General features: G+C 50.2%; 1 protein-coding gene across 1 annotated transcript; it reads left to right on the top strand.

Moving 5' to 3' along the window:
- The first annotated feature begins 1,173 nt into the window (after positions 1–1,173).
- Positions 1,174–22,196, top strand: LOC138071972 (liprin-alpha-1-like). Its single transcript, XM_068963330.1, has 16 exons — positions 1,174–1,290; positions 2,384–2,482; positions 2,954–3,124; positions 3,685–3,700; positions 4,022–4,070; positions 4,772–4,874; positions 5,096–5,299; positions 7,221–7,367; positions 8,753–8,869; positions 10,076–10,183; positions 13,924–14,147; positions 15,947–16,178; positions 18,205–18,234; positions 20,865–21,007; positions 21,860–22,032; positions 22,144–22,196. Exons 1-16 carry the CDS (start codon positions 1,174–1,176, stop codon positions 22,194–22,196), a joined length of 1,986 nt encoding a protein of 661 aa, XP_068819431.1.
- Positions 22,197–27,795: the final 5,599 nt, after the last annotated feature.

Genomic DNA, 27,795 nt, shown 5'->3' with positions numbered 1-27,795 from the left:
GACCCCAAACCGTACTCTGTATCTTCCAGAGTCTGTAACTGCTAAGATGGGTGGATATGGGGCCTCAAGCCCCCGGGGGACAGAGGTCCTCAAGTGACAGCAGAGGCCCCGGCTGAGCCAGGAGCAGTATGGCCTGTGCCCTGGCAAGTGGAGAGCTGCGAGGCTGGGAGTGGGGCCAGGAGAGGGGGTGGGAGACTCGGGCGTGGAGGGAGGGGCAGCACCTGGCGGGGTCTGGAAGGCGCTGGCTGTCGCGGCTCAAGGCAGGGACACCCCTGAACCTCCACCGTGAAGCCCCCACGGGGCAGAGTTGTCTGGCAGCCCAGGGTCAAAGTGAAGAGGGCGAGTTCGCAGCAGATTGACCGAAGCCCTGTACCCACTGTGAATTCATTTTAAGTGCCTGGAGCGAGGTTGGTCAAGCCCTTGCTGAGCTCGAGTGAGGGAGTCAGTCAGGGAGGACGGAGCTCAGGGTGAGTGAGGGGCAGCTAGTGCAGTGAGTCCTTGTCACCCGGATGGGTTCTGGGGACACCCTTGAGTTCAGTGGTGCCCTTTCAGTAGCCTCCCTGGAGGCTTGTTTGGGGGCTAGAGGAGGCAGAAGCCCACTTAGAAGACGTGCTCATTCCTAGTGGTGGTGGTTTCTGAAGCAGTTTCTACTATTTGGTTCGACTGTGAACCAGTATCCTTGCAGGGTCATGTTTGATGGTGGGCCTGAGCTGTGGGCACAGCCTTCCTTCTCCTGCACCCCATCTGTCATCTGTCATCTTTTGGGCAGCCCCTCCCCCCTCTCTGCACCCTTGATGGTGGGCCTGAGCCCAGCCCCCCTGTTACCATGGAGCCCCTTATGACCCAGTGGGTTCCAGGTGCCAGGCTCCTGGGAGACGTGCTGGAGGCAGATCCTTCGTGCCATTTCTTCTAGAGACAGCAGCGCTGATGGTCGTAGTGTGAGAGCGGTGGTCCTAGTGTGAGAGCAGTGTGTCTGAGAGTGGTGTGTGAGAGTGCCGTGTGTGAGAGTAGTGTGTGAGAGTGGTGTGTGAGAGCAGTGTGTGTGAGAGCGGTGGTCGTAGTGTGAATAGTGGTGGTCGTAGTGTGAGATCGGTGGTGATAGCTCGGGTGCTGAGGTATCTAACCGTGAAACAGCAGTTGCCCCTGAGTGGGGGGCTGCCCCCATCCACGAGGATGGGTCGCAGGAGGGCCCGCCTATGGGCGCTTTTCCAGTGCTGCATCCCCAAGGCAAAGGCCAAGACAAGGAAGAACTTGGCCTCGGCCCAAGTCCTGGAAGCAGAGCGGCCTGAGGTGAGAGCAGCCGGGGGCTGGGCCCGTCGGATTGGCCTTCACGCGGCGAAGCGTTGGAGCTGTGTTTCATTTTGTTAGCATGGTTGTGGGCCCTGCCGGCCAGGGCGTTTTGGCCTTCTGGGCAAGATCGACCCCAGCAGGTTGACCTTGTAAGTGGTTGTGCAGGGGCTGCGTGGAGGACGGGCGGGGGCCCCACAAGAAGGGAAACACTGTCTGGAGGAGTCACTGGGGCACGTGGATTGAGCTATAGAGTCAGTCCTTGAAGCAGAAAGGCTAAACCCCTTAACGTCTCCCATCTTACAAAGCACAGAACAGTGTGTCCAGTATCTTAATGACGGGTACCTGCTGCTTATGTGTATAACATACACCCTCATAGCTTCACATGTCTACTACATGCCTCTTAACAAGTGTTGGGCAGTGTCTAGGCGCTGAATACTCAGTATGTAGTAGGGGATATGTAGCCCAGGATTTTTTTATTTGTGTAAAGAAAACTAAAAGAATGAAAGACTCCATGTGGTTCAGTTTGAGCAAGTTCACCATGTGGACGGCACCGCGTGCGTGAAAATTGTGATAAAATACATAAAACATGAATTTAACATTTTCCCCAGTTTATTGAATGACTGGGTGACTTCAATGGAGTCAGGCTAACAGATGGCCTTGGGGTGCCATCAGCCTTTTTCCCAGAGGAACACTCCAAAGCCTGATGGCCTTGTAGACCTTACCTTTCTTCCTCACTCTTCCCAGCGGTTCTAGGTCACTTGTCTGTGTGTCGTTTAAGAATCTCTTTATCCACTTTGTTTTTAGGTTTATGTTTAGGGAAGTTTCTCAGACGTCCCTGGGTCTTGAGAAGACAGGCTTGGATTCCGGGTTCTCCCCTGCCGCATGCCTGCCAGGTCGAGGTGGAGGCTGAAGGCCAGTCTGAGTTGTGGTGGTCTGTGTGGTCTTGGGGTCAGTGGACCCCCTCTTCTCTGGAGGGGCAGGGAGACCCTTTGTGTGGAGCCTGGAAAGACTTGACAGGGTCAGTCTTCAGAGTCTCGCTCTCTTTTTAATTTGTGTTTGCATTTAGTTACTTACTCATTTCACTGTTTTCTAGGAGTTGGCAACATCTACAGAAGAACTCAATATATGCTGGGAACAGCTTCTTGCAAGAGAAGAAATAGCTCTGCTGAAAGCAGAGAGGAATAACATCATGGTCAGTAGGGGAATTCTCACATGTTGACATTTGCCCCTCGGGGGCCACCACTGGGCTCCGTGTTGCTGTCTTTAAACTCTGTCTGGTTTTCAAGTCATTTTTCACATCTCCCCACTGAGCAGACCAGGGTGGATCAGTTTGGGGTTCTCATACTTTGCTTCAAATTTATGGTGAGAGCTACTATAATTTTAGTACATTTGAGGGGGGAGTTCTCTTAACCTACAATTTTGTCCGTGCTACAGTTTGTGTGGGGTCTTAGTTCCCTGACCAGGGATTAAAACCCATGACCCCTGCAGAAGTGTGGAGTCTTAACTACTGGGCCACTGGGGAAGTCCACTCTAACTTTAGACTGAAGTGGCGGGATTCCGACTTGCCTTAGCATGTTTCCGGCTGTAGCATGAGGCTGAGAGGGGTTGTCGGCCCTGAATTCAAGCATGAGGTTGACGGTGTTCCTTTGGCCCTGCCCTGCAGCTGCTGCTGGAGCACCTGGAGTTCCTGGTTTCCCGGTATTCACCGTCCCTCCAGACGACGGCGGGCAAGTGGCAGGCGCAGTCCCCAGCCGGCATGACCAGCGAGCTGGAGGTGATCAAGTCACTGAAATCACTCTTTGAGCACCACAAGGCCCTGGACAAGAAGGTACCAGCCACCCGGCCATCCTGGATTTGTACACTTTGCAGCCTTGTTAGGTGGATGATGCATGTATTTATGTAACTAGTTGACTTTTGAGCTTCTTGAATTGTTGTAAATACTTTTTTTCTGTAAGAAGTAAGATTTTTATATGGTTAAAAAGTGTTGCCTACATGCATGCTCAGTCATGTCCGAGTCTTTGCGACCCTGTGGACTATAGCCCACCATGCTCCTCTTTTCCTGGGACTTCCCAGGCAAGAATACTGGAGTGGGTGGCCATCATCTACTCCAGGGTATCGTCCTGACCCAAGAATCGAACCTGCCCTCTTGTACTGCCAGGTGGATTCTTTATCATAGGTCCACCTGGGAAGCCACCAGTTAAAAAGTATTAGTTGGTATAAATGTCTCAAGATTTATTATATTCTGTATATCAATTTGCAATTAAAAACTAAGTAATAGAATTATTTTAGGATAACATTTCTTTCCCTCTCAAACTTAGAATTTAAAGCTGTTAATAAGCAGATTTTTTGATGTGAAGATCAATGAGATACATTAAATGTATTCTGTTATAGTAGCCGCGTATTAGGGTGAGTATACAATGGCAACCCACTCCAATACTCCTGCCTGGAAAATCCCATGGTTGGAGGAGCCTGGTAGGCTTCCGTCGATGGGGTCGCGAAGAGTCAGACACTGCTGAGCGACTTCACTTTCACTTTTCCTTTTCATGCACTGGAGAAGGAAATGGCAACCCACTCCAGTGTTCTTGCTGGAGAATCCCAGGGACAGGGAAGCCTGGTGGGCTGCCATCTATGGGGTCGCACAGAGTCGGACATGATTGGAGCGACTTAGCAGCAGCAGCAGCATCCACTAAGAAGTGCACTCACGTATATACACGCATCAACACACGAGGAGCACTTGAAAGGTGTAGTTTGTTAGAAGAATTAGGTGCCACACATAACAAGGTAAGTTGGATCATTCATCGTGCAATTTCAGTTAGTTCAGTTCAGCTCAGTCACTCAGTCGTGTCCGACTCTATGTGACCCCATGAATTGCAGCACGCCAGGCCTCCCTGTGCATCACCATCTCCCGGAGTTCACTCAAACTCACGTCCATCGAGTCGGTGATGCCATCCAGCCATCTCATCCTCTGTCGTCCCCTTCTCCTCCTGCCCCCAATCCCTCCCAGCATCAGTCTTTTCCAATGAGTCAAGTCTTCGCATGAGGTGGCCAAAGTACTGGAGTTTCAGCTTTCGCATCATTCCTTCCAAAGAAATCCCAGGCCTCATCTCCTTCAGAATGGACTGGTTGGATCTCCTTGCAGTCCAAGGGTTTGTCATTTGTATCCTTTCATTTTAAAAAAGTATGAAGGCTGTAGTGGTGGACATCAGATGTTCTTTATCTTTCTGATTGAGGACCAGCCCACCTGGGTTATTTTAATGACTAGTAAACTAGACTTGTGGCTCAGAGCTGCAGGATCTCTTAAGCACCCCTTTGTCCAGGAGGAGACAAATTCTGACTCGAATCACCTGGTTCTATTCGAGATGGATAGCATCACCATGTATTTTCTTTTTATGCTGTATTTTCAGTTTTGAGTTGAGTTTTTCCTAATGGAGTTTTGCTGTCTTTACTTATTTCTTTATTCTGATTCAATGTTTTGGTTTTCACTGATGATTCTTAAAGAGAAGAATAACCTGAAAAAGATACTAATGGATGGGGTGCTTGATGTAAATCACAAGCAAGAAAACATGCCAAGCGCCAATGGAAAGGCATGTCCTCGGTCTCACTCTCTGTCTGGTTCTCGTCTTACTATCTAGTCTGTGCGGGGCTGTTGAGACCTTTCACCAATGCATCATGTATTTCTGAGTGGCTGTAAGGGATGTGTGAGCTCCAGAGTGCAGAAGGCAGTTTTGACTTCACCGATTTCCCGGAAGTGCTGTGTTCCCTCCCTCCCAAAACAAGGCTGTCTAAGGTTTCCTTTCCCCCTTAGAGAACCCGCGACGAAGACCTGGCTCCGGTGATCGAGCTCCAGGAAATCATCAAGAAGAAGTCACGGGAGCAGAGAGAGATGAAGGACCGCCTGGCAGCCCTCTCTGCCCACGTAACAGAGCTGGAGAAGGACCTGGACACGGCCAGGAAGGACCTCCTCAAGTCCAAGGAAGTAAACGTGAAACTACAGCAGGACGTCCGTGAAGTGAGTGACAGTGGACGTGTCTGTTGTCCTGAGGCGGAAAGTGGGTCCCTTGTTCTCCCAGTGATCTCAGCCTTGGCATGGCTGCGTGAGCAAGAGCAGAGCACTGGCGAGACCGCCACTGGCTGCCTTCCCGCCTCTGCATCGAGGTCACTAGGGTAGAAGAGGCCTGGTCCAGGCGGCCCGTTGGCAGTGGACCAACATGGCTGTGCTGCACCCTGGGTGTGGACTCCTCATTTCCACAAGTTCTAGGGGGCCTAGTGTGTTCCTTTTTTAAAAATTCATTCATCCACTCATTCATTTATTGGAGTATAGTTGCTTTATACTGCTGCGTCAATTTCTGCTGTACAGCAATGTGAACCAATCATACACACACACACACACACACACACACACACACACACACACACACAAATCTCCCTGTTTTTTAGGTTTCCTACCCATTAACTTCACCACAGAGCACTGATAGAGTTCCCTGTGCTGTTCAGTAGGTCCTCACTCGTTGCTGACTTGATGCATAGTATCAGTAGTGTATATATGTCAACCCCAGTCTCCCAGTTCATCCCCCTACCTGCCTGCTGAATATATTCCCGATGATGCTGAAATTTCCTTCTGATTCACTCAGGTGAGTCTGAACATCTGTGGAGCCCATTCTCCCGGAGAGATGGGAACATGCTGTGTGGGCTCTGCTGAGGCAGCTTGCCTGGCCATCTTCTCTAGTTTTCTGAGGTTCCGCTCCTTGAAAGGATGTGTGACAGTGATACCAGCGGTCAGACAAGTCGAGTGGCATTTGCTCACCCTCAGATCCTCAGGCCCGTGCTGTGTAACCATGCAGAATCAGGATGTTTCTGGCGGTCGTGTCTGCTGGTGTCGTGATTTATGAGAAGCTCCCTAACAGTCACTGTGAAAACAGAAGAGAGCTGGGGGCTCAGGCCTCCTCCTGTGAGCCTCGCCTCTCCTCTCTGTGCAGACAGACAGTGCCCACCCTGCCCCACCCCTCCCCCATGAGACTGTCTCAGAGTGCACCCCTCCAACATGTGGTACAGCAGGTGTACTTGTTTAGTAGCTCGGTGTGAGTAATTCTGTGTGAGAACTCAAAACAGAAATATTTGCACATGTTTGTATAACGTGTTCACACTACTCTTTGGCAACAGGAGGAGATTAGGTGGCAGAGATTAATACACAGAGAATTCTGGAAAAAGCGTTTTTAAGACCTTGCACTTTTCATGTTAGGACAACATCGGTTACTTAGTGAGCACAGAGGGACCTGAAATGGATTTTGAGCCGGCGGACAGGAGTCGCATCGGCAGCAAGCTCTGCTCCTGGTTTGAGCATTTCCTACATGTGGTGTAACTGCTTGAGAAGAACTAGGCTTGAGAAGGCTGCTCCCAGTTGTGTAACACTTTGACTTCTGTTTCTACTCATTAATATTCTTATTTAATTTTGAGGAAATTGCATGAGATTTTTCCAACTTTTACCTGAGGAAATGAGCCTCAGAGCTCCCGGTAGGATCTGTTGAAGGTCCCTCCCTGTTCTGGGTCAAGCCCGCCTGTATGGTGTAGGAGACAGAGATCCTCATTTCATGCCAGATACCGTCCCTCCTGGAATTCTTGCAATGACAGAGTAGTTTAGTGTACTTTTTGTTTGCTGTTTGGGTTTATGATGTAGAAAAGAAGCTTGGTAAATCGAGTGGCCAGACAGACATTAAGACAGATGAGTTCCATCGTGGCAAATGTGACATTTGAGGTAGGCGCGTTTTTGCTCACATCTCAGAAAACTGCCATGTCTAGGACTTTAATTTTGAGGACGCTAATTTTATGTTTGATTTGAAACTTAGGATTTAGTCCAGCTTTTTTACTCTTAATTGTATCGCAGTATTCTATGATAATGGCTTACCTTTTCTCCTCTGCAATGCCTGGTGTAGGCTATGGCCCCAAAGGAGGACATGGAGAAGAGAATCACTACACTTGAGAAACGCTACCTCGCTGCACAGCGCAAAGTCATCTCTGTGCACAACCTCGATGATAAACTTGAAAATGAAATCGCAAATAAGGATTCTATGCATCGACAGGTAATGGCTTTTCCTGAACTGTGTCTGACTTCTGTAGTAGTGAATACTGAGGAAGGAAGGTAAAGACCTTTTCATGTGACTCCCATGTTGGAAATCAAGTCCCAGTGTAAAGTTCTTATAACCCTAAAATACTGCGTTCAAAAGTGTGGATGTACATCATGATAAATCAGCTGTACTGAAAGGAAATATATTTTTTAAAAATTGAGGCTGACTGCAACTTACAGGTTTGAATTATTTGGGATTTGGGTTAACCATTTTGTGGAATTCCACTCCTGACTCTTGTTTTACTTGACTTGAATCTGTTGGCTTGTTAGCATTTTTGCTGAAAGAGCAGAGAGCAGCAGGGAACTTCACAGCAGCTGGCTGCCTGGTGGGAACTGTGGTCACTGTAACAAAAGGCAGGGTTAGAGTTCCAGTCTGATTAGGGTTTGTACTTCCTGTGGTTTGGTGAGCTTTACTTGCTCCTGTTCCTGTGTGGTCTCACATAATCAGGACTTAATCAGGAAAACCAAATCTGGCTTCTCCAAAACAAAGTGAGTCAGTCTGGTGTGTGACAAAGTGTATCATTGGCCCCACTACAAAAATAAAATACTAGAAAGCCATTGAAATCTATGATGTGGAATGCTAATTAAGAGCATTACGATATACAAAATAATGGCTGCAAAAGGCATTTCAGAAAATACTACGTTGTTGTTTTCTGAGGGTTTTAAAGCACATCTTATTGTTTATGTATGTATATAGAGTAATACACACACAGAAAAAATAAGAAAGCTGCTTAGAAATAAATGCTAACCTCTCAGGAACCCGAGCGTATAGATCATTTCATTTTTTTTCTTTTTCAAAAAAGAATCTGTCTAAATGTTCTACACTGAAAGTTTTCAGAGTAAGAAGATCTGTTAAAAGAATAATCATGCATTTACAAATATTAGTTGACTGGCATTTCCCCAGGCACACTCTGATCAGGTCTGTATTTCAGAGGAGATGAAACCCATATTTTGGCTTACAAGCCCATGGCTGTCTGGGTTGGTAGGGTTCCCTTCAAATGATGATTCTGGTGATGTTTTAAGAAGGGTCAGTACTGACCCTTAACTTGTCAATAGGAATGAATAAGATTCTACAGAAACCTGATCTTCTTTAATATATAAGAACTTTTTTTTTTTTTTAAGACTTCTTTGGAGACATTTAGGAAGAGCAAATACTCTGGCAGGAGGTGTTCTGCCCACTGAGACCAAGCCCAGGAACACTGAGAGAAAAATTACCGTGACGCGGCTTCCGAAGCAGAACTAATCCTGTAGACACATGCATTTAGGTTTTGTCTCAGCTTACTAACAATGGCAGAGGGTACACCGCTTGGCCCGTTTTGATGTTCTGCTCTCCCTTTGTAGAAGGAGGATAAAGACCGACAGCTGCAGCTGTGCCTGGAGCTGGCAGAGCAGAAGCTGCAGCAGATGCTGACAGAAGTGGTGGCTGAGCTGGCTCAGTGGGGAGCTGCACTCTCCAAGGTGCTGCTCTTGGTCCCCGGGGGACGGGCGCGGGGAGGGCCTGTTCCCTTGTTGTCCCACTGTGCCCCTCCCCGTGCTGCTCAGTCCACAAAGGAGGGCAGACGCGGGGGTTGTGCTGCCCGTCTGAGATGGGAGTGCTCCCTGAGTGTCGGACAGTCCCCGCTCCCGTGTCATCCCTAGGTTAATTTCCCTCCAGTTTTGTCCTGTGCTCTGTGTGTCCCCAGGATGCTTCAGCTCCGAGTCACTGCTGCTCAGAGTTCAGTCAGCAACTCAAAGCCTAGCAGGATAAAGAATGAGAAAAATCCCATTCTCGTTAAGAGATGGCCAAAATAGCTCTGTCATGAACACAGTTTTAAGTCTTTATTCATACATTGTTGAATAAGTCACAGCGGGGCACGGTGCAGACCCAGGGCCCCACTCCCAGCTTGCAGTCCCCGGGAGCCCACGGGTGAGAGGGTGCATCCAGGAGACGTGGCGCTGCTGGGGATATGGTGCTCACAGCCAGCCAACCACCCTGTCCTTCTGGTGGGAAAGGTGTTGCCCTGCACTGCTGGTGGGCACTGGCTGGGCATGGAGAGGCGGGCCGGGCCTGTGCTGGCCTGGCTGTTGGAGCATTGCCTGGAGCTCAGGGAGCGCCTGAGGGGCCAGCCAGTTTCCGGAGGTGGGTGGTGTCCTGTGCTCCCAAACCCTCCCCGAGCAGGGTCACTAACAGCCGCCAGGGGGCGCCCTTCTGCCTGTGCTCTTCCCCTCAAGGGCTGGTTTCTTCTCTGCCCTGGCATCTTTGCTGTCTGTCCCCGGTCGGCCTTGTAGTCTGAACTTTTGTCTTCCGGAAGCTCTGCCACTAAGGAGGCGAAACTGTTCGAACTTACCTCCCAGCTTAGGAAGGAAGAACGTGTGCCCTCGTGTGTCCCGTGCTTGCCACTGACTGCTGCCTGCGCTGGCTCACCTCAGGCAGTCTGAGGAGGGGGTCTGGGGCCAGAGGGAGCACCTCTCCTCTCACGAGCCGGTCACCAGCACCCTCCGTCACCCACGTGTCACACACGAATCCGCGCTGGCTGCGTGAGCAGGCGTGCGGGTGTGGCCCCCGAGAACCCGGGCCAGTGGTCCGCACAGAGCATGGCCCGCTAGCCGCCCCTGCGGTCACAGCCCGCGTGCCGTCAGGACAGGGTCGTTGTGAGCGGAGATGACGCTGTTCTTGGCCGACAGGCGGGAGAGAGACACAGCAGCATGGAGGAGAGGGGCGTGTGGGCCGGAGACGCGGCTGGGCGGGGCCGGCGCTGCCTTTCTCTGCCGCTCCTGTCTCTGCCGTCCAGTGTGCGTGTGTGGCCCTGTCTGCTCATCCAGGCACCCAACCTCGGGAGCAGGACCAGATGTGGTCTCCTGTAGGTGGTGGGCAGGGGCCAGGGGGTCCCCACGCTCAAGAAGGACGCTTGTTGCTCTGACCAGCCAGGCCGGGGAGCTGCTCAGCATACAGTTGGACCTTACGAGTGTCCCTCAAACCTGAGGGAGCCAGCCCGAGGCCCGTGAAACGGAAGGCATGGTGCCCAGGTGTGGAGGTGCTTGCCTCGGACGTGGCGCTGGAGTCCCACATGCCAAACTGCTGGTCCAGACGTGGGGTGTGTGTGTAGGATGGCTGCTCCTAGGCAGGAGGAGAACCGAAATTGCGCTGCGACAGAAGGCGCTCCAGGAAAGAGCGATGGTGGAGGCTCGCATCAGAGAGCCCTGAGGGAGGTTTCCCGGAAGGGTTGGCCACACAGCGGTACCGACCATCCAGGAAATGGAGTGGGGATCCCAGGTCCAGCCTCAGGGGTCAGTACTATCCCCACCATAGCTGTGTTCTTGGGCCTGGACTGCAGAGCCTCACATGTGGGCTCCCAGGGGGCTGTGGTTCTGACTCCCATCATGAGACCTCGGTGAGGCTCCCTCTCTGCTTAAGCAGAGAGCTCAGTGTTTCCCGATCAGGGGTGCACTTCCTTACTTTCAGAACGGCTGCTCAGAGGCTGTTGAGATTGGGATGCTATTTATGACTAAGCCAATTCAAAGTAAACTTTTGTTTTGCTTTAAAAATATTTGAATGCTGATGCCTTATGCCTTCATGCTAGTCAATAAGCGTGACAGCATCCACAGGCAGTGTGTAAAGGAATAGACATAGATGTGTGCCCACAACCCTTCCAGAAAGCATCAGTTAGGCGGAATCACCAGTGGCCCCGATGTTACCAGCCGCTGTGCTAGAACATTCTTCTAGGTTCACCCTCACCCCTTCGTTTCTTTCTTAGAAGTTTATTTCTGGGGCTTTGCTGGCAGTCCAGTGGCTGGGAGCCTGCCTTGCAAGGTCAGGGGCGCAGGTTCGATCCCTGGTTGGTGAGCTAAGATTCCACGTGCCACGCGGCAATCACATCAAAGGAATCGCGCATGATGCAGCTAAGGCCTGATGCAGCCAAATCAATAAGTTTAGTTCAGGATCTTTTATATAATGTGATAGAAAAGATTGAAGCAAGTAAAACCAAGCATTCTCATATTCCAACTCCAGCCATCTCTCTTTTTATTTGCTTTGGAAAATGTCTGAGAACCTCTATCAGAGCAGCTCAGTGGGCAACAGTCTGGTTGAGGTTCGGTGAAAACCTGTCCCAGCTGCACCGGTGCCCTAAAGACGAGGCCCAGAACCTTCACCGAGGTCGGCGCTTGGGTAACGCTTGTCTGAGAGAGACCCATGGTCACTACAAGTTCTGCGGCACATTTTTCCCCCACAAAACCCAAGATGATACCCACACCTCACTAGAGAGCTCTCTTCACCCTGACCTGTGGGCTGGCCCTGAGGTGGGGATAGTTTTGGCTCAGGTTTGAATTTTACATGTGAAACCTGCACCAGTTTCCTGAGTGACCACTGAACTGCAAAGGCTGAAAGCAAGTATAAAGCAGTTTCACTTACCCCGGGGACCTGGCCTCCTTGGATCTAGAAGATCAGTCGGGGAAGGAGGATTTTTTCTGTGTACAAGTTAGTGTTAACAGTTGTCATCCGGCTTCGTGCTGACACTTCGCTCTGGGCGAGAGGTCCGCCCCTCATCCCGAGGTGCTTTATGCTTTCAGACAGGAGAGTAGCCATCCCGCAGTCCATGCAACGTTTGTTAAGAATTGACTCTAAAGCACTGTATGTATCTTTTTCAGAATTCTCTCCTATGGTAAGTTGAAAATGCAAAAAAGCATTTAGAAGAAATGCAAAACAACAAGGTCCTTAAATCTCAAAATCCTTTAGAAATGTGTTAAGAGCTGAACTGAGCTGGGTTCACTGTTACAGTTACTGCAGATGCTTCACGGAAGTGGAGTTACATTTTCCTTATGGCTAGTCCACTGCTGTAACGTGTATAGCGTTTCTGGTTTTGAACATTGAATGTGATTTGCATTATAGGTGGATTTAGAGTGTGTGGCCGTTGTGTGTGGTTCAGAATTCTAAGTAGTCCTTTCTGGGCTCACCCGAAAGCTGAGATAAAGCATGAGCCTTTCACGTGGACAGTGCTGTCCGTCAGAAAGATAATACGAGCCACATACACAATCTAAAATTTCCTAAAAATGAGCGGGCTGCTTTACATGCTTTTTTCACTGCGAGTCTTGAAATCTGTGTGATTTCCACATCGAGCTTTGCACCGGCCTGCGTCACATCCTCAGTGTGCTGCACAAGGTGACTGACTGCCGTGGCCGACAGCACAGAGCTGCCAGGTTGAGTCGAGTGACTCGGAAACTTGGCCGTTTGACTTGTTTTACCCCGTGAGGAAGTGAAGTGGGGTGTAGAGGAATGAATGTGAGCAATGCCCAGGAATGAATGTGAGGTCCATGGGGACAGTCTAAAGCAATGAGAGGAGTGAGGGCAATAGAGTGAGTCCTGTCCCCCACCACCCGAACCCCGACCCCAAGTCCAGCTTCTCTCTATAGACATCGTTGTCGTCAATGGCTTGCCATGTTTCCTCCAGAAGCTTTTCTACACCTGAGATGTGACTTCTTATTCATTATGGTTTATAAGGGTTAGTATTGTTCTGAGTGTTTCTATTTGCTATGGAACACTTAGAGTACAATTTCTCAGAATGAAAATGTTCCAAAATGTGCGATTTTAAGGCGAGAGAATGGAGAGGATGTGCTGATCGGGCTGATGGTGGTGAACCCATAGGCAGCTAGTTTGCCAGAGCGGAGCAGGAATGATGGCAGGTGGTCCTGGAGCCAGGAAAAGGGGTGGCCCAGCCCTGGGGAGGGGTAGTGATGAAGACAGAAAGCGAAGGTACTGGCCATGGGGGACAGGGAGCAGGCAAGCCAGCAGCTCGAGGCTGCCCCTCTGTTGCTTTGAGGTCATCTCTGGGAAAACAAGGCAGGACCTGGGTGAGAGTGGGGCAAGGGGGAGATTTGCGGAGAGAAGGGTGTGAGGTGTGAGAGCGGGAGGGCGGCACGGGGCCCAGCAGGCACTCTTGCATGCGTCTCAGATGACAGAGGCGCCCTTGCGGTGTGCGGGGCCATCCCCAGAACAGCCCAAGGGCCTGTGCCCTGAGAGGAGAGCCACGGGAGGCTGGCCCTCCCGTCCCCTGGCTGCCCCTGCTCACTCCTGCCTGTGCGTGTTCAGACCAGCCTGGAAAACGGAGGGCTGGGAACCCACGAGGACGGCACTCCTCGGTGAACTAGTACCAGTGATGAGCGATGGGGTGGACCCAGTGTCTGCGGAGCTGAAGGGTTTTTTTTTTTTTTTCTAATTTTCCTTCAGCCTGGCTGATGGAAGCAAGGATATATTTTTGTAATTTTCAGTTTTTGTCTCTGACTCCACCAGCCCACCCTTGTGAATAACCTCATAGGACTGCCTTCCGTCCACGCTGAGACCTGAATGTCACCAGGCCATCTAGGAACTGGATTCTCCTCCTGCCCGTTTCTTCAGTACTGCTCGCTTAAGAGATGGCAGTGTCTCATAAGCAGGGCCCATTTGTCCAAAGTCAGGGCTTCCATGTAAAATTGTGTTCAGTTCCTGATAGACTTGAGGTGCCCAGAATGTTGCTGACGAGACGTGGTCCTCTCGTGCCCAGGTGCAGCCCCTGAAAGATCAGGACTGGGAGCGTGGGCAGCAAGCCAGCATGCTGGCCAACGTGGGCCAGGTGTTCAAGAGTGACAAGGGCGTGTCAGACGGCATGGGCGACCGGGTCACCCCCTTCAGCGCGCCCGCTCTGCTGTCGCCCAGCGGCCAGGCCAATGCCAAGACTCCGGCCGGGAGGATTCAGAAGCAGCTGGACAGGATCAACGAAGAAAGCTGGTGGGTGCACCTGAGCCCAGCTCCCCGGAGAGTCAGCTTCTCTAAGGAGCTGTCTCCTGCTTAGAGAAGTCTGAGTGTTCCATAGTGAGAAAACTGACTTCAGGTCTGCTTCAGGAATTTTCAGTTCTGAGATTGCCCTTGATTATAGAGCTCAGTCAGCCAGGACATTCTGTCCACAGTGTGGTGTCAGCACTCTGTGGGGGGGCGTTGTGGGGTGTACCCCCCTCAGCTCTGGGCCCCAAGGTGGGTGAGGTGCCGAGGCGGTGTCCCCTGTGGCCCGTGCACCCTCCAGCACTGAGGGTTCACGCTCGTGTGTCCCTCGGAGCCTTCTACGTTCTGGTGAAAAGCCACCTGGAACAGAAAAGCTGGGGTTCTGGGCTTGGCAAATTCCCACTCAGATCTGCATTTTCCTTTGTAACTTAATACATTATGAAGATTGGCTTGGTGTAAGACAGTGATCCAAGGACATGTGTTTGAGTTTTTCTCATCTCATCAGTATATTTAAAATGTTTTCTTTAGACCCAGTCTTGGCAGTTAGAACAGTTTACAAAACAGGATAGAACCCAAAGGCCCGCCTGTGGTGAGCAGGGGGTCCTGGGTCTGGGTGCAGCCGGGTGGCTGGGGCCCCGAGGCCTGCCTGGTGCCACACCCGCACAGCTGTGCCTCCTGTCCCGAGTCCACGTTCAGAGTGGCCGAAGGCTGGTGACCCTGCACAGGACCTGGCAGAGCTGCTGCTCAGATTGTTCTCATCCCATCACCCCTGCCCGAGGTGCCCGTTCCTGTCGGTCGAGTGCGGGGGGCTCGGGAAAAAGGCAGGGGTGAATGGCACAACCAGCAAACGCAGATGGTGCCGCCTGTACTTTTGACGCTGAGACAGACTGCTTTGTGGGCCGTGTTTGAGCACAGACAAGCTCAGAAAGATTGTCTTTCCTCATCCCCGTAGGAAATTGGGAACACTTCTGTATTAATATTTTTATTTTTAGAGCAAGTTGTCAGGTAAAAATGATTTTTCCTTATGCAACAAGTTGACTTGATGTAAATGGTAAATTCTGTCCATCAACTTGTCAACAGTGAAAAACTTTCAAGATGTATAAGTAGAAGTGAAACTGGAGAGTTTACTACCTGTAAGGATCTTGTATTTTAATGGGAAAATCATTTTATTTGCATAATCATGCATGTAATCTGTATATAAAATCATCCATGACACATTAGGGGAGAAGAGCAGTAACTGTGAATTCTAGGTTAATGCAGCACATTGACCTGAATCCAGAAACTCACACAAAGCTGGTGGAGAATTTCATCAAGTGATGCGTTTGCACATACACAAGCTTAAAACAAAATGAAAAGTTCAACTCAGCACTTCATCTGGTCTGGAGACGTGTTTAGAAACTCCAGCTTGCTTGTGAATCACTGTTTTGGTTATACGGAGTTCCGGATTCCCAGTGGAAAAGATCTGAGGCACTGACGTGCATCTCTGCCCTGAGAGCAGGGAAGGTAAAGGTGATCAGCTTCAGGTATCTCCTCACAGGGAGAGTCACCACCCAGGCCAGATCAGAATGTTAGAGTAAATAAGTCAAATCAAACGTGAATGATGAGGGGCCACTTTGTAAGACTCAGTGATAAGTTATTCTAAGTTTGAGAATATTCCAAAGAGGGAAAGCTGAACCTTTTTGCTGAGATGTTAATTGAGCAACTCTTCCTGGAATTTGCTAATCGTGACACAGAATGCAAGCCCACATTTGCTGTCCAGACATGTTCCTCTGCTGACAAAGGCAGGTGATGATTTTATTCTGTTTTAGGTTGATCCAAAAAGACAAGGAGAACACGGATCAGCGGGCGGAGGGGATTGAGAACAGGGTGGGCAGTGGGAGCTTCAGCAACCTTCGGCGCTTTAAATCCTCGGACTCCCTCAACCTGGATTTCGCCTCCTCGCATGCCAGCTCCTTCCCACCCATTAGAGGGCGCTCCATGCCCGAAAGGAGGCAGCCCAGCCCTGAGCCAGAAGAAGACAAGCTGGGCTTCATGACTCTGGTATGTGTCTGCCTCCTCCCTGCCGCGTCCCTCCCCGAGCACACTGGTTTTCTTTTGTTTGTTTGTTTTTTCTCTTTTTACCCAGAAGAAAATCAGGTGCGTTTGCTACGCTCAGAGGTCTAAGATTTTTAAAACTGCCTAGTCTTGAATTGGGCTTCCCTAGTGCCTCAGACGGTAAAGCGTCTGTGTGCAATGCAGGAGAGCCGGGTTCGATCCCTGGGTTGGGAAGATCCCCTGGAGAAGGAAATGGCAGCCCACTCCAGTATTCTTGCCTGGAAAATCCCATGGACCGCGAAGCCTGGTAGGCCACTGTCCATGGGGCCGCAAAGAGTCGGACGCGACTGAGCGAAATCATTCCATAATCACACAGCGACAAATGAGTCTTGATATTTGGACCCCTGGCTTAGGAATCTCAACTGGTCTGCTGGCGGATGGGCCTGGCCGCGCGCTCAGGCCAGCTCTGCATGTGAAACCAGGTTCAAAGCCCGGTGCCCCAGGGCCCCAGTGAAGAAGTCTGGCTTCCTCACTCTTCCGAGTCTGAAAACGGGATGACGACCTAGGGCTTTCGGTGACAGAGTGTGCGGCTCTAAAGCACATGTTCCAGCTTAGCTTCCATGTTTACCCCATGAACTCATGTTTACAACACTCTGCTTTGTAACTGCACTTGTATTTTCACTTTTTTTTGGTTACCACCCGTTTCATGTTAGCTGCATTGTTAGTCGGCATATAATTAAATTAACTGTGAATCATTTAGCGGCATGTGAAGTGGTAACTAGTCCATTTTGTGGTCTTTGGAGACACTGTTTTTATAATTTGCATCGTTGGCTAATTAGTTGATATTTAAAATTCTTTGACGATTTCTCTGTAGTTTCACGATTGATTTCTTTCCGAGTGTTTGTAAAAGAACAGTTCTGTATATTTTGTCCTGCTGTTGGAGTTCTCTGACGGTGTGTCTGCTTTCATCATTGGTTTTGATTTCCTGGCTCATTCTGTTGCCTGCTCAGTGATTGTCAATCCAGACCCCAGCTTCCCACCACTGCCCCGCCTTGCCCCCGAGGCTGCAGTTGACCCATCCATCTCCCCTTCCCCGTCCTCCCACCTGCTCTGGTCATAGCAGTGCTGTGGTCCACAGCAGGCGTCCCCTTAGTCGGGTTTGTGCTTTGTCTTCATGTCTCATCAAATGGTGTTTTTCCCCCATAGCAGTAAGTTTGAATTAGCATATCACTATGCAGTTACAACCATAATGTAGATGGATCCTAAACCGCATATCATGTGTCATTCATAAATGAGATTATCCTTACCTAAAGAAATGATCTTCTTAAGTGTAGAATTAATGGACTTTTGACACAATATCCTTTCTGTGTCGGTGCTTGTTTTTAAGACTATAAATCTCATCAGCTTTTGCACAGTGAATGTCTCTACTAGACTCTTTAAAAAGCATCTTCTATGGTTAATAAAATGGAAAGACTGCACCTGCTATTATGCTAGCTTGCTTTCTTACACATTTTCACAGGGAACCTGCTTTAATACATTTATTTTGAGAACTTTTAAATCAAATTCTAGGTAAGCATTTTATGTTAATGTCCAATAGATGGTTCGATTTGTTCAGTGTTCAAATAGGTATTATGGTAACTTCCTCATCAGTTAAATTACTATTTTAAAGTATAACATGTTTTTTATGAAGAGAAACTAACTTATAGAGAAGTTTGGCTGAGAATAGACAACTGTTAAGGGCCTTTATTGTACAGAATGCTGTGCTTTAATAAATCATGATGTTGTAATAGAATTGTATCTTCCTGAGTAATAATTTATAGTGTTTCTCTAGTAAATCTTGAATAGCTTATTTAATTTCTGTGGTCAAAAGAAATGTTCTGTTTCCAGTTACATGTTCTCTAAGTCTTCATCTCACTTATATGTTTGCCATCATTTTTGCTATACTGTGTTTGTCTGTACTGATTCTTGAATTTTTAGCTTCAAAGTCGCAAGATATCTGGTTTCTCTTCATTTCTTTGCATGCATCTATCAGCCTAGTGATTTAAGGAAGCATTGTCGAAAGGTAAACTATTTAGTAATTTAGCATGCCTCTGTTTCTCTGTGAAGTATTAGAGAGTCCTTATCATTTTACATGAATGAACACTGTGTGGCTATGTACTTGTGAATAATTGACATTTTCATGGAAGTAATGAAACTCACCCACCACTGGGTGCTGATGGTTGGTTCTGTTGGAAATAGGTCATTTGTTGGGACAATTGTAACAGTTTGCCTATCTCCCACTTGTTTGCCTTCTAATCATCTCATGCTTATTTATAATAGAGATAGTATTATTTATTATTTTAAAATTTTTCTTTACTTATTTTTTGGCCATGCTGCACAGCTTATGGGATCTTAATTCCCCAACCAGGGATCAGACCAGTGTCCAGGCAGTGAAAGTGCCAAGTCCTAACATCTGGACCACCATGGAATTTCCGCTTAGAGTTTTTTTTTAAACAAATGACTGAATCAGAGCTATAGAAGTTAGATTTGGGGGAAGCCAATTTAATGACGGTGGGTAGCAGTGTGCAGGAGACTCTGTGCGCCAGGCACCGTGTCGAGTGCTTTCTGAGTCTGTCATCTAATCCCGCAGACGCCAGGTGAGGTCCAGGCTGCTGTTATCCCCATTCAGCAGACAGGGACACTGAGGCTTATAGAGGCCGAGCACCGTGCCCAGGCTCCCACACCCAGCAGTGTGGTTCGGACTGGTCTGATCAGAGCCTGGACACTTCCTGTGGTGCTGTCCAGCCCGCTTTGCTCCAGAGGCTCTCGTGTCCATCACGGCATCCCTGATGGAGGGAGCATCAGGAGGGAGCTCGCTGCCTCTCCCGTTTGGTCACTTGGTTGAGCCCCTGTTGTTGGAGTCCAGTGCCCCGAGGGCTGGCCTTCCTTGTCCCTCTCCCACTCCCAGCCCGCTGATGGAGCACTCCTGGGGCCTTCCTGCAGGACTCGGGCAGCCGTGCTCCAGTTCAGGCAGCTCAATGCCCGGGAGCCTTTCTGCTGGGCACAGCAGAGCAGCACCATCACCCTGGGGTTGGTGTCCTGGGTGTGCCACTCGCCCGCTCTGTGGCCTGCTTTGCCCTCCTGGTAAGTGAGGACACGTCACTGCCCATCCTAGTCATGTGGGCACCAGTGGGGTGGCTCCCATCCTGGGGGAGGACGGCCAGGCTGCGGACCCAGAGCCTTCCTTAGGAGGAGGCCCGGGGGAAGGGGCTGGCCGTGGTCCCTGACTCTAAGGCAGGTGTTTGTCTCCACTGAGTCCATAGTCAACCCAGGTGTGTCACTTCCCTGCTCTGTTCTTTGTTGTTTTCTGATTTTTATAAGTGCTTATTTTAACTTGAATTTGAGATTGATCCCTGTTCAGTTCCATGTGGATAATTTCTAGCCTTTGTAGCCTTCTGTTGTCTGAGGTTTCTTGGTAGAGGTCAGGGGAGGGTGCCCAGTTTATCCAGCTGCTGTTAAATGAGTCCAGCTGTATTTTGCACTAAGTCACTTTGTTGTCACCAAGCTCCTGTGGGGCTGCACGGGATCAGTATTCTTTACAGAATCCCATTAAAAAAGGACTGGTTAGTTGGTTAAAACAACGCACTCATTGTTTATAAAAATACTTGCCATGCATGTTTCCTCAAACCTCCCCTGCTTAACCATACACCCAAATGTATAAGTGAGACCTGTCTGGACCCCGAGGGGTTCATCTGTTCCCCACACTGTTGCCACCAGTGTCTTTCCTATCTTCACACCCAGGACTAGCGGAAGAGCTGGGAGTCCAGGCGAGATCATCTTTTTCCTTTTTTTAATTAGTTTATTTTTTAATGGAAGGATAATTGCTTTACAGAATTTTGTTCTTTTCTGTCAAACCTCAACATGAACCATCCATAGGTACACATACATCCCTTCCCTTTCGAACCTCCCTCCCATCTCCCTCCCCATCCCACCCCTCTAGGTTGATACAAGATTATTTCTTAGTGAAGACCTAGGAGAGCTTCATGTAAACCCCAGGGAGCAAATGACACTCAAACTGGGTGTAAGCACTTCAGTGTGTAGCCCCCGGTCTGTATGTTACTGAGAAATACAAGCCAGACACATGGTGTTTGCATGGAGGGCTTAGGTACCTTTTCTGTGTTTCACTTGTTGTCCTGGGCTCAGTAACCTGCATCATCACTACAGATGATCTTGGGTGGTGGTACAAGCTGTTTCCTTTCCTCCTTCGAATTGAAAGGTCTGGAAGGCTTTGCTGAGAGGTTTCTTACTCTTGCTAGTGGTGCTTCTGAGCAGCATCTGGCGATGAGCACAGTCCTTTCATCAGGGCAGTTCATGCCATGCAGGGTTCTCGGTGCTGGCGTGGCTCTGCTGTCCTGCCTGGCAGGGCCATCTGTTCACTGGATTTCAGGGAGTGCAGAGCCCGGCTGCAGGGAGGCTCCTGTCCATGGCCTCTGCAGTCAGTGGGGTGCTCTCGCTGCTCCACAGCCCCGCTTCTCTTGAACAAACAGTCCTTTAAGATGGCATTAAGCTAGAACAAGGCATTTTTTGTACTTGGCGGATAGCATAGCTAATATATTTTCAAGTAAGTTTCTGGTTATAATGTAAAGCCTGTGTGATTGCCTTTTTCGACACAGTCTATTGTTAGCCAATTTTACACTTACCTCACTCCCTCAGCTGCCAGCCATACAGGAAGAGGTAGAAGATGACACCATCAAATGTGAAACCTCGACCTCCGCCTCGCTGCGGTCCTTTCGGCTGGACTGGCTCACGGGCTCACTGCACACAGCCAGCGATGAGGATATCAGGGACATCCGCAAGTAAGGGGCCTGCTCGCCTCGTCGTCAGTTTCAGGAGCCCTGTGGCTCTTGTCTTGAAAGAGTTGCAAGGATGGTTGTAAAGGAATCCCACTGGATTCGGTGCCTGTGTTTAGTGGTGAACTTCAGGTGCTGGGGTAGAAGAGCTCAGTGACCTCAGTGATTTTAGAAAACATCTGTCTCTCCGTGTTGACTCCTGTGGAAGGTCTCTTCCTGCTCTAGCTAGAGGTCTCCCAGGCCTGGGGCGCATTCCTGATGGTTACGGCTCCATGCCTCTCGGCTTTGCTCTTGAGGGTCCCTCCCTTTTCCTCAGGGGTCTCCTCTCAGGAGACTGTCTGTCCCCTCCTGTGACTGACACTGTCCTCATTCAGAGCCCAACCTGCTGAGCTCCCATCGTGAGCCAGGCAGCACTTGATGGAGGGCACATGTGGTCACCTGCCCAGCAGCCCTGCACAGTGACCGTCGCTCTCCTGCCACGGCCGAGGACGGTCACCCTGCAGGAGGCGGGGGGAACTGCCCAGAACTGGGGAGCTCGCCTTCTCTGGGAGCGTTGTCACCTGCCGAGCAGAGACCCTGAGGGAGGGTCGGGGCGCCCTCTGCACCAGCTCGTCTGGAGTGAAGACCTCCCTCCTTGGGGGAGGACTTCAGTCAGAGAATCTCAGCTTCCTGGGGCCGTTGGTTGTGGCTGGAAGCCTGCATCGCTCGTGTGGAGTGTGGTTGGTGAAGGAGACTCCACTATCTGCTGCGAGGTTGAGGCGTGGGTGTTGCTAGGTGTCCGGTTCTATCAGTAGGTCTTATGGAGGGGTGTGTGTTTGCACAAGGGTGCCAGTTAAAGGTCATTTTCTCTCCCCGAAGCGCGACAGGCTCTCAGGACGGTCTCGGGAGCAACCCCAGCAACAGCAACAACAGCCAGGACTCGCTGCAGAAAGCCCCAAAGAAGAAGGGCATCAAGTCCTCCATCGGTCGTTGGTTTGGCAAGACGGAAAAGGGCCGGCCTGGACACACCAGCAAGGAGGCATTAGGACCAGGTGGGTGCTTCACCGTTCAGAGGGAGGAGGGTCTCCGTGTATGTCCCTTCTGTGTCTCCCCCACTGTCCCCACGAGGCTCCTGTCACTCACACTGGGTGTCCTCCTGGAAGGAGCGGAGGAGGTGTCTGTCTTCTCTAGGGTCCGAGATGATCAGATCAGTTGATGAGTAGATGGGTGGACGGGTGGATGAACAGATGGCTGGCTGGATGGGTGGGTGAATGGAGCATGGAATGAGTAAAGCAGATGCTTACTCCGATGAGAAACGTATTCTACAAAACGGGTTGAGTAGGAGCCAGGCAATGACTGTTTCCTCCAGAACAGTGACAAGTGTTTGGAAACGGCCTAAGTGCTTATCAGAGAGGAGTGAGGTACAATCTGTGGGCACCCCACAAGGAACAGCATCCCCTCCTTCCTGCCACTTTCCCCATCCCCAGGAGCTCATGAGGGGTTCTGCCCATGCCCCCCACCCCAGCCCACAGCCACGCAGGTCCTCCTGGGGTCTCCTCATCACACAGTGTTATCATCAGGCCCCCGTCTCGCTCCGCTTCATCTCCTTAAGGACAGGGTATGTTCCTGCCTCTTCAGCCAGATATTTGTTGAGTGTCTTCTTTTTGCTGGGTGTGGGATTTACAGGGTGAGTCAAACAGATGTGGTCTGGAGCACAGTGAAGGGAGAAGAGAGAAAAAGGAGCAGATTGTTCAGTGCTATCCCTCTTGTTAGTGAATACAACACTGAGCTGGATGGTGCATTGATTGTATACCAGATGCTGCGTGTGCCCCTTACCAAGCAGGTGCTGCCACCTCCCGATTTACAGGGGAGGAGACAGTGATGGTCACGCGGTGAGGCAGTGGTGAGGGCAGGTTCACATCCACGCAGTGGGACCATGCACTTTGCCGAGCCCCAGCCACCTCTCTGGTGGATGCAGCAGGAATGAGATGGTTCTATGGCATCACTGATTCGATGGGCATGAGTTTGAGCAAACTCCAGGAGACAGTGACTTACAGCAAAGCCTGGAGTCCTGCAGTCCACGGAGTGGCCAAGAGTTGGACACAACTGAGTGACTGAACTAAAAGCTGAGTGTGTGCTAAACTGCTTCAGTCGTGTCTGACTCTTTGTGACCCCAGGGACTGTAGCCCAGTAGTTCCTCTGTCCGTGGGATTCTCCAGGCAAGAATACTAGAGTGGGTTGCCATGCCCTTCTCCAGGACATCTTCTCAACCCAGGGATCGACCCCACATGTCTCGTTATCTCTTGCAGTGGCAGGCAGGATGTTTACCGCTAGCGGCACCTGGAAAGCCCCAGGGAACACTGACAACTAGGAAATGCAGAAAATCAGGGGGCTGCTCCTAAGTTAAACTGGAAGAGCAGCAAGCACAGGATGAGAAGAGGAAAACACACGAAGAGCAACAACAGTGCCGACAGGGACAAGCCGGGATGTGTTCACCCACAAAGAAAATATCTGTTCCATCGGAGGAGGAGCCCGCCAGCCCTTGGAGGGACAGTCGGAACCGGAATGAAAACCGAGGCCATGGTCAGCAGTGCCCACCCACATGGCCCGAGTGGCGTGGTGTCACTCACTGGCTTCCTGTGTCCCCAGAGCTGCTGGGGTGACATCTGAGTGCTGAGGCCAGGCAACGTCCCCAGGTGAGCTAAGGCATCCGTGCTCTCCTTCCAGTGCTGCTGTGGGGCTCTCTGTGGGCGGCCACCCTCATCGCCTGCTCTGCCACCTGCTGGGGCCCGGCTGTCCCCCTGGGATCCTTTCAGCCCTTGAGCTTGGATGTTCCCAGCCCTCTGCCACGCTGGACTGGGACGCAACTCAGGACTTGGGCTTGAGATATCAAGGAGACCGTGAATCTGGAAGGACACAGCCCTGGGGCCCTGGAGTGACCATGTGAGAAGAGCAGGAGAGCAAAGCCCCCTCGGGGAGGAAGCAGAGCTGGGGAACGTGCCCACACCCACCGCTGCCTCTGGCACAAGTGCCTCTTCTTTGCCTCTCCTTGGCCTGAAACAGACCCCAGCTGCTGCTGCTCTGCAGGTGATTCCTAAAGATGCACATCCTGCAAGAGCTATTGTCCTGCTGCTGTGGGGCTGCCTAAGTGTGCTCAGGAGCGTCAGACAAGTGGGGCTGCCACCCCTGATGCTGGGGGAGGGCCTGATGCTGGACTAGGGTCTGATGCTGGGGGAAGGTCTAATGCTGGACTAAGGCCTGATGATGAAGGAGGGCCTGATGCTGGACTAGGGCCTGATGCTGGAGGAAGGCCTGACGCTGGGGTAGGGCCTGATGCTGGGGGAGGTCCTGATGCTGGACTAAGGCCTGATGCTGGGGGAGGGTCTGATGCTGGATGAGGGCCTGATGCTGGGGGAGGGCCTGATGCTGTGGGAGGGCCTGATGCTGGTGGAGGGCTTGATGCTGGGGGAAGGCTTGATGCTGGGGGAAGGCTTGATGCTGGGGGAGGGCTTGTTGCTGGAGGAGGCCCTGATGCTGGGGGTGGAACATCTGATGCTGGGGGAGGTCCTGATGCTGGACTAAGGCCTGATGCTGGAGGAGGGCCTTATGCTGGGGGAGGGCCCTGATGCTGGGGCAGGAACATCTGATGCTGGACTAGGGTCTGATGCTGGGGGAGGTCCTGATGCTCGACTAAGGCCTGATGCTGGGGGTTAAACGTCTGATGGTGGTGGGAAGGTCTGATGGTGGTGGGCAGCCTGCTCCCAGATGTACACAGAGTTGTGACTATAAATCTCTATGAGAAATCTTTTTTTCATTCTTTCCTGACCACCTTGCTATGTTCTTTTTTTCTGAAGCATAATTGCTGTGCAATATCGGTTTGATTTCTGCCATACAGCAACATGAATTAGCCATAGGTGTACGTGTGTCCCCTCCCTCTTGAATCTCCCTCCCACCTCCCCCTGCTACATTCTTGTTTCTATGAATATATGAATAATAAAGACTGTTGACTAAAATAACATGAAAAGCTCCCACACACACGCGTGCACACGTACACTCCCTAGTGCATCATTTGGGTCCACATCAGGGTTGCCCTCGGCCACCCCACCCTGGGATCCACGGTGAGCCTCGACACCTGCACTTTGTTCCCACCCTCGGCCTGCTGCCCACGCCTCAGCAGCAGAGGGGCCCCGTCCCCGCAGGTGCTGAAGTGATGGAGTCCCTTGTCTCTGGAGCCAAGGACATGAATACCAGGTTGGTTGTCCTTTGGGGACACCTATACTTCCTCCTTCTAGCCTTTCCATTGTATCCATCCGTTTCTCTTAACAGAATGTCCGTGTGATGACACGTGCTCCCATTACCAGCTCTGGTCTGTTCTCATTGAGAGTACAGCTTACCCTCGGCACTCTTTATTGGCAGTGGGAAATTTTGCTTCAGTACTTTATTGAAAGAAAGCAATAAATAATACTGTGATAAAAAAATAGTTCAAAAGTAGACCGTACATACTTTGTCACATATTCAGGAAGTTCACAAAAGATTAATAGAAAATCAGAATGTTAACAATGAATTGTACAAGGAAAGGCAGAACACACATGTAAAGAGACATGCCGTCTGTGTCTACTGAGAGATCAGCTGCATAATAAGGCACCATGATCTGAACGCATCTCCTGCTGGCTGCTTTAATGTGCTGCTGAAAAAGTAAAAGTTACATTTGCTACTTATACTATCCAAAATGGCTATGTCATCAAAATTGAAAAATGTATGCCTAGGTCCATTCTTTAAACATGTTTACAAACAGATGTAAAAAGATGATTTACATCAGAAAAAATAAGGCCTTTGTCAGAGCTGCACTACGCTGTCTGTCTGTCGGGGATGTGGTGCCCTCACTGTCCAGCTCGATGGCTCCGCAGCGGGTGCAGGGCATCGCGATTGGTCCTCGAAGAGTCTCACCGGAGAGGAGGGATCTGGGTCCACAGAGACTGGGTTACAGGAGAGATTTTCATAGTCGTCTCCTAGTTATCCTTTCAGCCCAAATTTCATTAAAAGCTCACATTTAACACCCAGTACTTTTAAATGGCTTCACACTGCAGACAAAAAGCATTTCTTCCCAGAAACAAAGTACAGTTTAGGTCAGTCATTAAAATACAACAATTGGTTGAAATTAAGTTCGCTCATTTCAGAGTGATTGTTGGAGAGCTTGGTTACATTCTGGAAGGATAATGCACACCATGTCATGATGATTTTACAATCGCAGTAAAACCCCTTCTCTCATGGTTTAACATTTAAAAATTAAACAAGAATAATGACAATAAATGCATCATTTGCAAAAGCCCTGTATGTGTTCATAGGATTTATACAGACAAGTATTACAGTACAATCATTTGAAAGACTAAAATCAGGTATCAGAACATGAACTGATCTGAAAGGATATTCATAGCCTGGATATACAAGAAAAAGAAAGTATATAAATGAAGTCATAAGCTTACATAAAATAAGGAACATTTTTTTTCTCTGGTATTCATGATTTTTCACTAATTAAAAACTCTAATAAAATATCTTATGGTCCATATAACAAGTATTGACAGATTAAAGATTGCATCAAGTTCAAAATGTACCCTTTGTCGTTTTCTGGACGCTGTATAATCACCTACAGAAGTAGTGCGGGTAAACTGGAAACAAACACATAGACGAGTCAGTCCTGGGACGGCAGCTGGTGCCCGAGCCCCTCCTCTCCAGACACCCCGCCCCACCCCATTCTGGGCTTCAGCTGCTTTGAGAATTCAGAGAAATGTGAAGGACCAAGCAGATCAAGGAGAGAACTCTGTGGCTGACTTTATTCTGACATATAGCTAAAAGCTGCTGGTAAAAAAAACTTAAAACCCAATCCAGCTTTCTAGCTGAGACGTGAACAGGACAGAGCAGACAGCCTCCTGCTCTCAGAGTGGCTCGAGCAGGGCTGGGCTCCTGGGATGGACCCACCAGAGGACCGCCCAGAGCAGCACCTGCAAGGGAGGGTGGCCCCTCAGCGGTGGCTGACCCTCAGATGCCAGGGCACTTCTGTGTTAAACACTGGCCTCTGGATGAAGAGGCCCAGGGCAGGGCAGCCCTGTGAACCCTGATGCTCTGGGCCCTGTTCTCTCCGAGAACATGCACGCAGGGCATGGCCAGCAGTGCTGCTGCTGTGGGAGGGACACCCGTGTGCACGGACGCCAGGGAGACTCAGGCCATGTTTTACAGGATAGGTAAGAGCACGTATTAGTGGAAATTACCCTAAAACGTGGTGTTTTAAAACTACAGGCTTATTCTTGGTGTCCAGTCACTCAGTCGTGTCTGACTCTTTGTGACCCCGTGGACGGCAGCATGCTAGACCTCCCTGTCCTTCACCCTCTCTCAGAGTCTGCTCTAACTCACGTCCACTGAGTCGGTGATGCCATCCAACCATCTCATCCTGTCGACCACTTCTTTTCATGCCTTCAATCTTTCAAGCATCAGAGTCTTTTCAAGTGAGTCGGCTCTTCCCATCAGGTGGCCAAAGTATTGGAGCTTCAGCTTCAGCATCAGTCCTTCCAATGAATACTCAGGGGTGATTTGCTTCAAGATTGACTGGTTTGATCTCCTTGCTATCCAAGGGTCTCTCATGAGTCTTCTCCAGCACCACAGTTAAACAAAGCATCAGTTCCTCGGTGCTCAGCCTTCTTTATGGTCCTACTTTCACATCCGTACTTGACTACTGGAAATACTATAGCGTTGACCAGACGGATCTTTGTCAGCAAAGTGATGTCTCTGTTTCTAATATGGCATCTAGGTGTGTCACAGCC

Source organism: Capricornis sumatraensis, chromosome X (assembly GCF_032405125.1).
Source record: "Capricornis sumatraensis isolate serow.1 chromosome X, serow.2, whole genome shotgun sequence".
NCBI classification, from domain to species: domain Eukaryota; kingdom Metazoa; phylum Chordata; class Mammalia; order Artiodactyla; family Bovidae; genus Capricornis; species Capricornis sumatraensis.
This window is presented reverse-complemented; position numbering and strand designations above follow the sequence as displayed.

Excerpts from the sequence above, each read along its gene's own strand:
- LOC138071972 (XM_068963330.1), top strand. The coding sequence starts at position 1,174 with ATGGGTCGCAGGAGGGCCCGCCTATGGGCGCTTTTCCAGTGCTGCATC. Across the intron at positions 8,870-10,075 it reads GGGGAGCTGCACTCTCCAAG|GCGGGAGAGAGACACAGCAG; the intron begins GTGCTGCTCTTG and ends CTTGGCCGACAG. Across the intron at positions 16,179-18,204 it reads AGCTGGGCTTCATGACTCTG|CCTAGTGATTTAAGGAAGCA; the intron begins GTATGTGTCTGC and ends TGCATCTATCAG.